Source organism: Fistularia commersonii, chromosome 3, assembly GCF_037954325.1.
Source record: "Fistularia commersonii isolate RoL2024-O1a breed Wild chromosome 3, RoL_Fcom_v1.0, whole genome shotgun sequence".
Lineage (NCBI taxonomy): Eukaryota > Metazoa > Chordata > Actinopteri > Syngnathiformes > Fistulariidae > Fistularia > Fistularia commersonii.
In genome coordinates, this window is record NC_141286.1 from 23,483,405 (window position 1) to 23,496,220 (window position 12,816).

General features: G+C 48.2%; 1 protein-coding gene across 1 annotated transcript in view; it reads left to right on the forward strand.

The window, feature by feature from the left end:
• The first annotated feature begins 1,269 nt into the window (after positions 1–1,269).
• Positions 1,270–12,816, forward strand: part of pde8a (phosphodiesterase 8A) — a 40,407-nt gene continuing 28,860 nt past the window's right edge. The window contains exon 1 of the mRNA XM_086144262.1: positions 1,270–2,886. Within this exon, the coding sequence (XP_086000388.1) occupies positions 2,734–2,886 (153 nt within the window). The 5' untranslated portion in view covers positions 1,270–2,733. The remainder of the gene's footprint in view (positions 2,887–12,816) is intronic.

The window sequence follows — 12,816 nt, forward strand, 5'->3', positions numbered from 1 at the left end:
GTTATAATCATCGTCATCATCAAAACAAATCTTCACGATGTGTTTAAAGACGCCCCTATTTCACTCTCTTGACCTAGCAAGCAAATTATTCATTTATCAGTTTGTTTGTTTACACAAGAGTGCTAAGTGGTACTTCTACCAATAATAATAATAATAATGATAATAATAATCCACCCATCTTAGGCCACTTATCCTGCACCCAGGGTTGCGGGCGGATGCCCGAGCCGGGAAAATTTGGGGTACACCCTGGACCGCTGGCCAGTAAATCGCAGAGCAACATATGCAGACAAACAACCATTCACTCCATCACTCATTCGGGGTAATTTTTCCCCATTTTTCATTAGATTAACCTGCTGCATGTATTTGGAATGTGAGAGGAAACCAGAAAACGTGCAAACTCTACACAGAAAGATCCCCTTGTCAGAATCAGACGGAGGTCCTTCGCGCCGTGAGGGCGAAGCGCTAACAACGCACCACCCTGCCGCTCGATAATAACAGTAATAATTATTATTATAATAATAGAATATTTATGGACGTAGTGAGAGAGGATAGGGTTAGATGGAGAAGGTTGATTCACGTGGCGACCCCTGAAGGGAAAAGGAGAGGAAGATAATAATAACAATATAGAAGATTTATGGATGTAGAGAGAGGTGGATACAGAGAATAAGGTTAGACGAAGAAGGTTGATTTGCCGTGGCGCTCCTGAAAGAAAAAGCCCAAATGAGAAGATAATAATAATAATAATAATAATAATAATAATAATAAATAGCAAGGCTCACCTTTGCCCTTGTGTGTGTTGCAGCCTGCAGCCCCTGCAGGCCCCGCTGCCCCCTTTGCTCCCCCTGCCTCCCCTGCTCCCCCTGCAGCAGGATCGGTGAGCAACAGCGGGGAAAGCAACAGCAACAGCGGCGGCTCTTCCCCTCTCTTCCCTCTCTTTCCTCTCCTCCACCTCCTCCGCCTCCTCTCCGCTTTCAAAGTTCCCACGGAAAGCCGGGGACCACCCAGCGGCCGCGCCGATTAGCTGCGCCGGGCTCATTTGCATTAACGTCAGTAAAGGCTGGAGGTCAATCCTTGCGGGTGCTTTTATTGGATGTGCCGCTGTCAAGCAGCGCCGAAGAAATGGAAGGGCAAGCGCCAGGCGAGGCAGGGAAAAGACAAACATAAAAAGATCGGCCTTTCCGCGGCGGCTCCGATCCGCCGGTGTGTCTGCGCTCCGCGGCCGCCCGCCGCAGATCCGGCGTCCCACATTTTGCAGCCCGAAACTTGTGTACGCGGAGCTATTTTTTTTTTTTTTTTTTCTTCCTCTCCTCCTCCCTCCCTTTTTTTTTTCTTCCTCGATTCTCTTTTCACGTTTTTTTTTTCTCTCCTCGCATCTTCCTTTTTTTTTTTTTTTTTGAATTTATTTATTTTTATTTTTTGGATCTTGGTCCACCACCTCTACCGGAGAATGAGCGGACGCGGCGGAGCTTGCTGAACGCTGCGCCCGGGTCTGGAGCTCCTCACGCCGGGCGGATCATCCTCGGCCAGGGGGGTGGTGGTGGTGGTGGTGGTGGTGGGGAGGGACGCCCGAATGGATCCTGCAAAACCTCCGATTGCTCTCACTTTCCCGAACATCTGAATTTCTCTCCCCCACCACCACCACCCGATGCAAATGGGGAGTTTCTCGGCGTCCGCGGCGGCGTCTTCCACAACCGGGGGGGTTTGACACCGGGAGCCTCCCGGCCACGGTGACCACTCTACCGGCGTGTATACCCTCCTCCACCCCCCTTTTATTATTTTTTTCCTCTTTCCTCCTGCAGCCTGTTGATGATGAACCGCTCAGGACCGGAGAGAAGTGTCGTGAGAACCGCTTCGATCTGCAGCTGAAACGGGTTTGAGGAGGAGGAGGAGGAGGAGGAGGAGGAAGGAAGGCTGGCGGCTGAAACATCCATCTTTCTGCACAAATGCATCTTTTTTGATGGCTCCCGGGTGGGGGAAGGAAGGACGGTTTCACGCCAGAGACCGGATTGATGGATAAAAGTCTTGCATGAAAGCGGAGGGGAGGAGGAGGAAGAAGAAGAAGAAGAAGAAGAAGAAGAGGAGGCGGTGGAGGAGGAGGAGGAGGAGAGGGGGGGAGACCCCGCACGGTGCACCGCAGGGGCCTGCGTGACAACTCAAGTTGACGAGGATTTTTTTTTTTGTTTGTTTGTTTTTTTTTTGGTCATATTTTTTTTTTTCCTTAAAAAAAAAAACATGAGAAAACGGTGATGTGGTACGAAGAGGACGACGGGAAAAGGAACCGGATCGGAACCGTCCTGAGGAAATAACGGGGATCCAAGTTCCTGCGCCGGGGGGAGGAGGGGGGGCCCCGCCGCTTCCATCCCAGCTCTCCAATTAACTTCATGTGAAAAACGAGGAGGAAACCAGCTTCCTAGTCCGGGGGGGTGGGGTGGGGGGTGTTGGAGGTGGCAGGGATAGGGGTGGGGGGGTAGAAAGATCTATTATTCATGCCTTGTTTTAGAGCAATCGCTGGACCGGCTTTGCTGTGGCCTAGATGACATCTGTGTATTTATCTATTTAAATGAGAACCCAGAGGAGACAGTGGACCTTTTAGAACACACACACACACACACACACACACACACACACACAAAGAGAAGCGAATGACACTCGGGTGGCCCTCAAAGTAAAGCACTTGCGCAAAAAAAAAAAAAAAAAAAAAAAAAAAAAAAAGAGGCTGAAGTGGGTTGAAGCATGGGCTGTGCTTCAAGTATTCATATCTCTGATAGGGTGGTCTACCACAGTGGAAAAGAGTCCGAGGATTCCCACTCACCCCAGCAGACTAACACCACTCAGCATCAAGGAAATCCTGTCCCGGGACTACCCCTAAAGCCCCCCAGCTGCAAGGTGAGGGAACCCACACTCTCTCGTCGTCTCAAATCTGGTTCTGTTGTCGTTTGTGTCTTCCGCCGTTCGGTTCGTTCATCTTCTGCACGCCACTTTATTTAAATACGGAGGAGGAACTAGGCCGTAGTCGTGCTCCGTGGAAGGTCACGGGGTCACGGGCCTCCGGTCCGACCAGAGGTATTGTTCTTTTTTTTTTTTTTTTTGTAGTTCGCAGGGACCGTTAGAAGCGGGATAAAAATATATTTTCAGCGGTTTCCAGATTCTTGGCGGTAGAACCCGAAGCGTTTGGATCGTGACGAACCGAACGCCCCGCCGTGCTTTCATATCTGGTTGAAAATGTTTGGTTTCACCTCCCGGCAGAGATAGCATGAAGTTGTATCATCACGGAGAATAACGGCTTCGTTTGTGTGTCGGATCAAACGTTATCAAACTAGCGGCGGTTTGGTGAAGTGTGCACCCCACGTGCGCACGTGCAAGCAAAGAAAAAGCTAAGGATGTGACGCTTTTTCACTATTTTTTGGTATTTATGTGTTGTGTAAGAGGTTGCATACAGCATGCAGATGTGTGTTTGGCAGCAAGTGTGTTTCCACATATACCAGGACGGACACACACACACACACACATATACATACGCCTAATCCAGGTTGTAGAGATTAAGCAGCATGCAAAGCAAGAACAAATATTTACATTTAAAAAGGAAAATATATATGGGAATGTCGCTTAGCGCGACGCAGCGCTGCGTAAAGCTCTTTTTATTTAAAGGGGGGAGGGAGAAAAAAAAAAGGATCTTGTGAATTTTGTGCATGAGTGTGTATATGTGTGTGTGTGTGTGCGTTCGCCTGACAGACCGCAGGCTATTTGAAGGCTTCTGTCAAGCTGAATTTTGTGGTTAAATGTCACCGCAGGATGCAGCGAGAAGTCAGTGTGACAGATGCCCCCACGTCAAGACGCCCACTGTGCCTTTGATTGAATTAGTCCCATGATTGAGTTAGACTAATGGTACACAAATCTCCCTCAACTGGAAATGGTTAAATCCTGGATGTGTGAGGTGTCGTCTGTAGCGTCCTCTGCCGAGGTGCCGCCGGGTTAAATCTCGTCTGGAGAGCTCGGCCGTTCACCGACGTGATGCGTTGGAGGTCCATCGGTACTTTGTGCCGCCGCAGCTGCTGCTGCTGCGGGAGCTCATTGTTATTTGTTTTGTTTTTTTTATTTTCACCCCCTGCAAATAACCGGTTCCAGCTTTGTATATGAATTCATCCATTCATTTGTTATGTGTACGGCTTATCCCGCGCTCGGTGGAGCCGTCCCAGGTGTGCTGGGCGAGGGTTCATCCTGGACCGGTCGCCGGAAAATCACATTTAGAGACATGCGACCGTTCGCTCTCTCCTATTTTTCTATAATCTCCGTGCAAGACGTCTGGATTTCGTCACCGTCGTTCTCAAAACGGGCCTTTTTTTTTTTTTAAGTTTGGGTTGAATTCAGGATTATCCAGGGGATAGCGCAGATCCAGAAACGCTTTGCTGACGGATTCAGGTCTTCGCATGCTAGAGAGAAAACAATCACACGGCCTCTTTGATTTTCAGTTAAAAGTCATATTTCAAGCAACAGTTCCTAACATTTTCTGGTTCCAGTTTCCTAAATGTGAATATTTGGCAGCGGCGCAGACTCCACTATCACCGCCTGGATTCCAGTCAGACTCCGGTGACAGATTCGTCAAACTTGCCAGGTCTGAAAAAGACTCTCGGTTCGACTCTGACTCGGAGACCGTGATTTGGACCGCGGCCTTTTTGTCTTTGCTGACTGGACGCCGTCCCGGCAGCCAAAAATGTTAGAAACAAAACATCCCGGAGAAAAATCGAGCAAAAAAGTAACAATTTACATTAACAGATAAGATGTTTTTTTGAGACCTGCAGCAGCTCCGTTTGCAAAACCAACACCTGGGACCTGCAGAACGGAGGACTCGATACTTGTCCGGCTCCTGGTCGTCAGCTGGGTCGTGACCTGCTGGTTGGATTAGGAAAAAGCAATTTGGACGTTGGATGACATTAAATTTTGTTTTGGCAAATTGTGATTTACAGTAATTGTTGCTGCTCGCTCATTTGGCGGGTCTTATTCTCGTGTTTCACCGAAGTCGGTGCCCTGGTTTTTGTCAATGTGATTCTTACGAGCTCCCCCCTCCTCCTCCTCCTCCTCCTCCTCCTCCCAAAAGGCAGGCCATAATGTTCCACGGACGCGTCGTTGCGAGGGAGCAGCGCGTTTTGTGTTCTCGCTCGTTTTCAGATTGTGCAATTTTTTTTTTTGTGTGTGTGTGTGTGTGTGTGTTTTACACTCCCGAGTGAGACGGAGAAGAGGCGTCTGCAGTGTGAGACACATTCAATGGAGGTCCGGGAGTGTGACGTGAGTCTTTGTCAAGGATACGTTACCATCTGGGCTGCTCCGGGAGGTGCGGGGGGTGTGATAAGGCTCAAGTACAAGGTCCTGTGATACTTTCTTTTTTTTTTTTTTTTGAAATGTGTATATAGGGCCGGACAGACAGAGAGAGAGACCACAGCCAACCACAACACCATTTATCTTGCCTTGACTTTTCCAGTCTAACTGCCCCCCTCACACACACCCAACCCCCACTCAAGGAAAATCGAGTACACCCCCCCCAACCCACACACACACACACACACACACACACACACACACACCCCTCAGAACAGCAAGACCAGTCTCACCGTTACCTCTCACCGTCAGCGGAAAACGGCAATAAACGCCGCTAAGTATATCTGGAGAGAATAAAATCATGTTGCGTTTAACATTAATCTGTTAACGCAAGAGGTGGAATCACCCCCAACACACACACACACACACACTGGTTCCAATCCACCATTAGACGCATCTCTTGTTGCGTCCAAAAAGTGTGTGTGTGAAGTGAGCTGTGACACACCCCAGGTTCGAGCAGCTCCTCACCATTCGTCACTTTTCTCCTCCGTGCGTGTGCTCTCTTGGCCTGTGTGTGTGTGTGTGTGTGTGTGTGTGGAGTTGGGAGTCATTGGGTAATTTATTCCAGAGGAGGGCAAATGCTTAGCGTGGTGATGAATTAATCCACTGTGCCGTTTCTGACGGCCCGAGAAAGAGGAGAATCGTATCGGCTCCACGTCCTTTTTCCACTTTTAGGTTTTCTCACCAGTGATGGGTTTTACCCTCTTGATATCCATATTTGTAGAATCGGCCCATTCAAGTATTTCATATATTAACATATCAGACTACACGTGCACCCAACACGCCGTTCACACGTCGGGCTGCCTGGTGATTGAATCAAGTGTCAGATTCTGCTTATCTCTTATCTTTGGAGGAAGTCACAGGTGGACAATGGGTTCTTCTCTCGGCAGCATTTAGCATTTCGCGCACGTTATTCCACCCGAACAGTGCGTGGATGCGTCTTCTAGCAGCTCTGGAGAGGTTTTACGAGAACATCGTACCGTCTCCCGCTACAGATTTGGATGTTTTAGAGATTGAAATGTCCCGCTAGCTGGTTAGCTTAGCTTCGCCCGTATTTTTGAGTGGGCGGTTTATGCAAAGTTGCTTCGGGCCCATGCAGATTTGAATGGAGAAACATGGGGTCAGTGTTAAAGGTCGACCTGTTATCAAAACATAGAGGTGAGCTGATTCATACATTTTTTTTTTTTTATCCGTTTCGACATCCAAAAGTCCATTTTACCCACAACCTTTATTTTCGCCAGAGGTATTCAAAGCTACATAAACTAAATTAAAATACCAGCCGTTTAAATTTCCCGCAAGTTGAAGACGACTTTCTTGTCAAATCATTTATTTTTCGGCTTTCGGGCGAAACGGTTCAAAAAACGGAGCGGGGCTGAATAAGCCAACAAGTATTTCTTGACGTGACTTTTTGCAGCTCATTGTGTTTTTATGAAACCATAACGTCAGCTGCAGTTTCACGCCGTCCTCCCTTCCTGTCTACAGTGTCGGGGGAGTGGGGGGGTGATTTTTTTTTTTTTTTTTTTGTGCCATGTAATTTATCTCCAGTGACACATGGGCTGAAAAAACGAAAAGGAAGTGAGATGCATCCACCACCCACCGCCTAATGTTTTAGCTGTAAAGATATTAGTCGCCGCATCGGTCCAGCATCTGGTGCTCAAGCTAAATGCTAACAGCTGCGTTTATACATTTTATTTAGTGTTAAACTATTCACTAGCATTAAAACTGCCTGGATACTGCTGATCCCGTGCGGAAACAAAATTAGCGCGTTCACTTACGAAACAGAAGCTCCCATTGTTTTGTTTTTTTAAATAGTCCCTAACAAATAAGACGACTTTCAAAGCTCCGGCCTGCTCCCCTCCAGGTTAAGAATTTTCTATCATAAGGTCAGCATGTGATAGTTTCATGAGATTAGGAAATGGTATTCTTCAAAAACAAGCCACTGGGGAGTGTCGGCTGTGTGGCTGTGCTCTCTGTTCAGTCCGGAGGGCACGTTTTATGCTCATTTCCAGCTCCATATTTCTACTGCCGATTCCGTAAAGGAGGGAGGGGGGCGTCAAGAGCCGTTCAGAAATGAAAGACCTTCATTCTTCTACATGTGTAAGATGGGGATTTAAATTTGTTGCTCCATGATCTCCGTCCCACCTACAGGTGCATCATCGCCTCCGGTTTGTGTTAGCATTAGCTGACCCGGGATGGGTGAGATGATTTCCAAATAGGTCGCTAAAACACACTCATCTCTCTCTCTTTTTATTTTTCTGAACATCTCATCCCCGGGCCCTGATGGCAAACTGTCTTTGGAGGCGGAGGAGGGGCGGACGGCTGACTTAAACTGTTTCCTCGTTGTTCTTTTTCTCCGTGAAACCACAATTCTTTTGGATCCCGGTGATAAACTACTTAACTGTGCGCTGGTGTGCAGAGGGAACTTTGTGCAGGTCGCCGTTCCATCCGTGGATCTACAAGGAGAACAGGGCGTCCGAGGCGGGCCTCCCTTATTTTCTATGCCCGGCGGTGCATTAAGCAAGAAATGGCTCGACTTGCGAAAGGCACGTGGAATGGGCGCTCCTCCCTCTCCCTCCCGGCACACTTTTGCCACACAAGCCAGAGAATTTCCAGGATTTTCCCTCGTCCGCCTGCAAGGTGCTTCAGTCCTTCCTGACAATTGTTTTGTTTTGCACTTGAAGGATAAATCAAGGTTTTGAATTCAAAACAGGAAGGTGTAGCTCTAGTTCTGGTTTGTAACGCAAGGTGACGGTCACCTCTTGGCTGATCGATTGGTTTTATTGTATTTGCTAGCGTCACCCTGTTGAGGACCACAGTTTGAATTGACAGTGCTAATGCTAATGCTAATTCACAAGCATTGCACATTGTTACCCAGACGGACATTGCCAGGGTTTTGCTGACATGATTAATATGGAGAAAGCCACATTTTTTTTTTTGTAGATTGTATCATGTCTCTACTCCACGGCTGCTTTACATAAGTATTTCTCAGGACATGTACTGTTTTACATCCGCTTCTTCAACAACGTAGGCTCGGGGGAGGAAAAAAAAAAAACAAGGTCTTTCAGGGCCGGTGTGCACCATATGCTATACTTGTAACTGCACCATTGATCCGGGGCGCCCTGTTTCTACCTGATTCCACATCTCTAAGCAAAGCCCGACGCTCTCCGGCTGCTGGATCTCACGCGCCGTACAGATATTTGTCATATCAGCTTTGTCACTGTCAAGAAAGCCATGCTAGTCCCTCATACGCTGAAGGAGGCCAAAAACAAGCTGATTGATGAAGCTTAGCTTCAGCGCTCCCGTTGCAATAACAGAGAATCTTCGCTAACACTCGACGCCCACCCTGAAAAAAGTTTCGTTGCCTATCCGAGCCTCTCGCGGCACCGCGGAACGCAGTCCCGCAGACACAACAGTGATGTCATGCACGTACACTAAGATCTCCCGAGGTCTCGGAGTGGCTTTCCAGAGAACACCGTGTACAGAACACGCCACCGGCGTTCCTTCAAAAGAGGAGCTCGTCTGAGAGTCATCACTTGCATTGTGTCACGGTGTCAGTATCCAGAGCCGTGTTTTTTCTTTTTTAACCTGGCCTTGAAGAGATGGTGTGGTGTTTCAGGACCGCCGTAAACGCGCATGATAGCTAATAACGCTAACATCTGTGTCAACTTTTGGATCGATGTGAAACCCGGCAGGTGTTCCGCGGCAAAGTCTTGACGGTTGACATGGAGCGCGGCGTGCCCGAATGCTCTCGAGGACTTTACCGGCTGTTTATAGAAGCGCAGAGCGGCGGAGAGTCTCACTGGATACGAGCGAACAGGCTCGCGGCTCGCTGGCCGAAGTAAACAACCAGGACACGCTTTCACCTGCTCAGCCGCTCTGAGCCGCCGGCTTTTTCCTCAAAGTCTATTCCGCCTCGGGCTTCATACCCATATAGTCTTGCGGCTTTTAATTTGCAGTGTTCACTTGCTTTTCTTTGCAAAATACGTTTTTACCGTCGAGCCACCTGAAAAATAATGGTCCATAAATAACAAAGCTGTTGTCGTATTCTCCTACACTTTGAACTGTAACTAGCCAAAATCGCTTGACGTCTGTATTTGTGTTCAATTATGAAATTGAAAAATTCACAGATCCTCGTGCAGATCAGCTCAGCCGGGGCTCGAGCGAAGTTTACCAGACGTTGCCTTTTAGCGGCGCAGATGTTCGTTGAATTTAAATCCGTTGCGTTTTTCCCTGTTTTCTAACGTACATTAGAAAATGTTTTGCGCGGGCGTGGCAGACCCCTGGTACTTTATCTCACTCAAGTGTTGGGAGCTATAAGAGCGCAGGAAATGCTCTGCAGATACGACGAGGGCAAAAGTCTTATTAACAATGCTTGACCCGCAACAGTGAAAACAATGAAAGACACACAGCCGTTGGTAATGGTTTTAAACGCGCTCGCGCACTTGTGTTAATTATAACTTTTGCAGCTGTCAGATTAAATTCCTCGCAGGCCATCTGTTTTAGCCGCGGACGCTGCGACCAGCGCAGCTAGCCGTAGCTTCTGGAATAATATCAGGGATCGGTGGGAGAGATGATATTTATTTTTGTTTTTTGTTTTTTTTGTGGCGCGGCATCACAGTGGTTAGCCCTGTGTAGAAGCTAGCACTCTAGCTAGCATGATGACCCCTGTGATTAGCTCTCGCACCACCACTCCATCACATGGCTCAATTCATTTCACCGGTAATAAGTTTGTCTCCACTTGATGTCGGAGATCCGATAAATCTCCCGCGGCCGTGCTGTAGATGCGTTTTTACGTCCGAGATGGCATGAGATTAGTATACTTTCGCAATGTTTCATCAAATGTTTTCATATCGCGGCTGCATCGCTTCATTCCCCGCTTATTGTCAGTCATCTGACACACATGAGGAAATTGGAAAGATCTGCTCGAAAATAATCCCATAAGTACGTATTTCCTCGCAAACTGCCTTCTTGCATCCATATCTTCTCAGTCGACGTTTAATCTGACGGACTGTCACGAAGCGGTCGCTACTCTAAAATGCACAAAGATGTTACATTTATAATAGAATACAAGTGTACTTACGGCATGGGGCCTCAATCCAGCACTTTTCAGAAATATGACTATGGACGCTGTCATTTCTACAGAAACCGCATATGTTCATTTATGAATAATAATATATCGTTGAAATTGCATTAACAAAAACAAAGATACAATTCTGCAGAGAGCTGGATCTTAAAATATAATTTGATTCGGCGGTTAGCATAAATATCACACTATTCAAACGTCGATTGTTATACTACCCGTATTTCATTTTTTACTTATAAATATCTTTAGTGCAACATGTGGGATTTCCAGTGTATTTACAAACTTCCTCACCATTCATGTGGTGTGTGTGTGTGTGTGTGTGTGTGTGTGTCAAACGCAGGCCCGGTGTTCCAGTTCATGTCACTCACCGATGCCTCATACAGTGGTGACATCACCGTTCTTGTTTTAGCCAGTGAATTGGAGGAGGGTGTGTGTGTGTGTGTGTGTGTGTGTGTGTGTGAGGGGATGGGGGTGTTCAGCGATTACCCTATGCACTCGAAAAGCCCCACCGAAACCTCTTCTGGTCGTTTCAGAACTATCTGGGATGTGTCCCGGGGAGGTGGAGCCTCCCGGGGTTGCAGATGGAGCGGCGGTGCTGCACCGCCGTGGGTGTATTGCTAATTCTAATCCTCTCTTTAGGCTCCAAGGCCAGGGAGCTAATTAAGTTTGTACTGTTTGGTATGGCTGCAGCTACGTGATCAAAGTTATTGTAGACCAATGATCTCCCGCCCGGTCCGGACCGTCCTCCTCTCCAGTTTGTAGATCGCAACCTGCTCCGTATTGTTGTCATGCCGGGTTGAAAACAAAAAAAGAAAAGGAGGAATAGCCGTCTGCGATGCAAAGATTCACGGGAAGATTACGGTAAACTGCAGTGTGACCGGGAGAGGCGGCGTCCCACTTAGACGTCCCAATCCTCTTTAGCTCGTCCTTTTGCCTTTCTGGCCTTTGACCTTCCCTTAAATGAGCCGAGGGAGGCGGCTCCCAAAGGCGCCTGATCAACAGCTGCCCGAGGTGCAAGTGACGCTCCGACGGCAGAGGGAGCAGAACACATTCTTGAAGTCGTGACTAATGAGGATGAAGAGGAGGCCCCGTTCCAAGTGTTAATTTGGGGGGTTATCTGCGTTATTTGTCGAGGGGGTGTTTTTTTTTTTTTTTCTCGCCTTAATCATCAGGGAAAGTGTCCAGAAATCACTCCGCTGACAGTTGTGTGGATTGTTGGAGGGAGAAGAGGGTTTTAGTGAGGGGCTACTCCCGAGCCCTGGGTGGCTTAGGATTGTCCAGGTCTTACGGGGATTTCTAGGTAATCTGGATAAGGACAGAAATATCTTGAAGGTGAAGATTGGAGAAAGCGCTCAGCTTCTTGCGAATCTGCCCTCCGACTCCTTCCAGCTCTCCCGGCGTCTTTGCCAAAGGACACGCCCATGAATCATACCTCTTACGATCGGGTTTCAGGATAGTTCTCGTTACTTTAAACAAATAATTAGCCCCGTCGGCTCTTCTTTGCACTTCTGATGTACAGCAGGCTTCGCAAAAGGCCGGCATCGAGACGCACGTTGGACAGTTATTCCTAAAACGGAAGGTCTGGATATGTGTTTTCCGTACCATACAAGTCCTGCGCCACCCCGCTAGCTCGATTCATGGTGCTGAGTTGCCTGATAGGTTGAATTCGGAGCCCATTTCACTCTGTTCTCCATCATCGTCATGTCGTAACAGTGTGTCGTGAGGAGGGCGGGGTTGATGACCAGCGTTGTCTCCAGAGCCGGCGGCGCCCACCCAAGTCCGACCTCATTTTAAAGCAACACGTGCGTCACGATCTGCCCGATGTGTTAAATTGAACTCGCCACCCAATTTGGAGAGCACCAAATGGAATGATAAACCGTCACGCCCTCAGGAAACCGATTCCACGGTTCCGCTGCGTTCCCATTTTGACCAGAAACAAACGAAACCGAGTGCAATGGTACAGGTATCCCTGTAGAACTCCAGCTTGCAAATTGATCTTCACAATCAGATAACAAACAGTCAGGGTCTCAGGGCAGAGTTGGGAGTCCAGAAATCACGGGAGTTGGGAGAAATCAGAGTTGGGAGTCCCTGCGACGCGAACACGAGCGCTGCGAACGGACTCACGACTTTGAGCAAACTCTCTCCTGTGACTTGAACCTCCCACAAACTAGTTTTCTGGGCTAGTCAGGTTAGGGACTTGAAGTAGTACTTGATGCATTTTGAAGAGAAAAAGCATGACACGGCCTTTTTTGCACCCCTGAGGAGTGTATCTCTTTGTGTCTCTGGCTCCTGCTCTCCCTTCAGGGCCGGTGAGTCAGGTCCTCGTCTCCCTCTCCTCACCCCATCCCCCCATCTCGTGC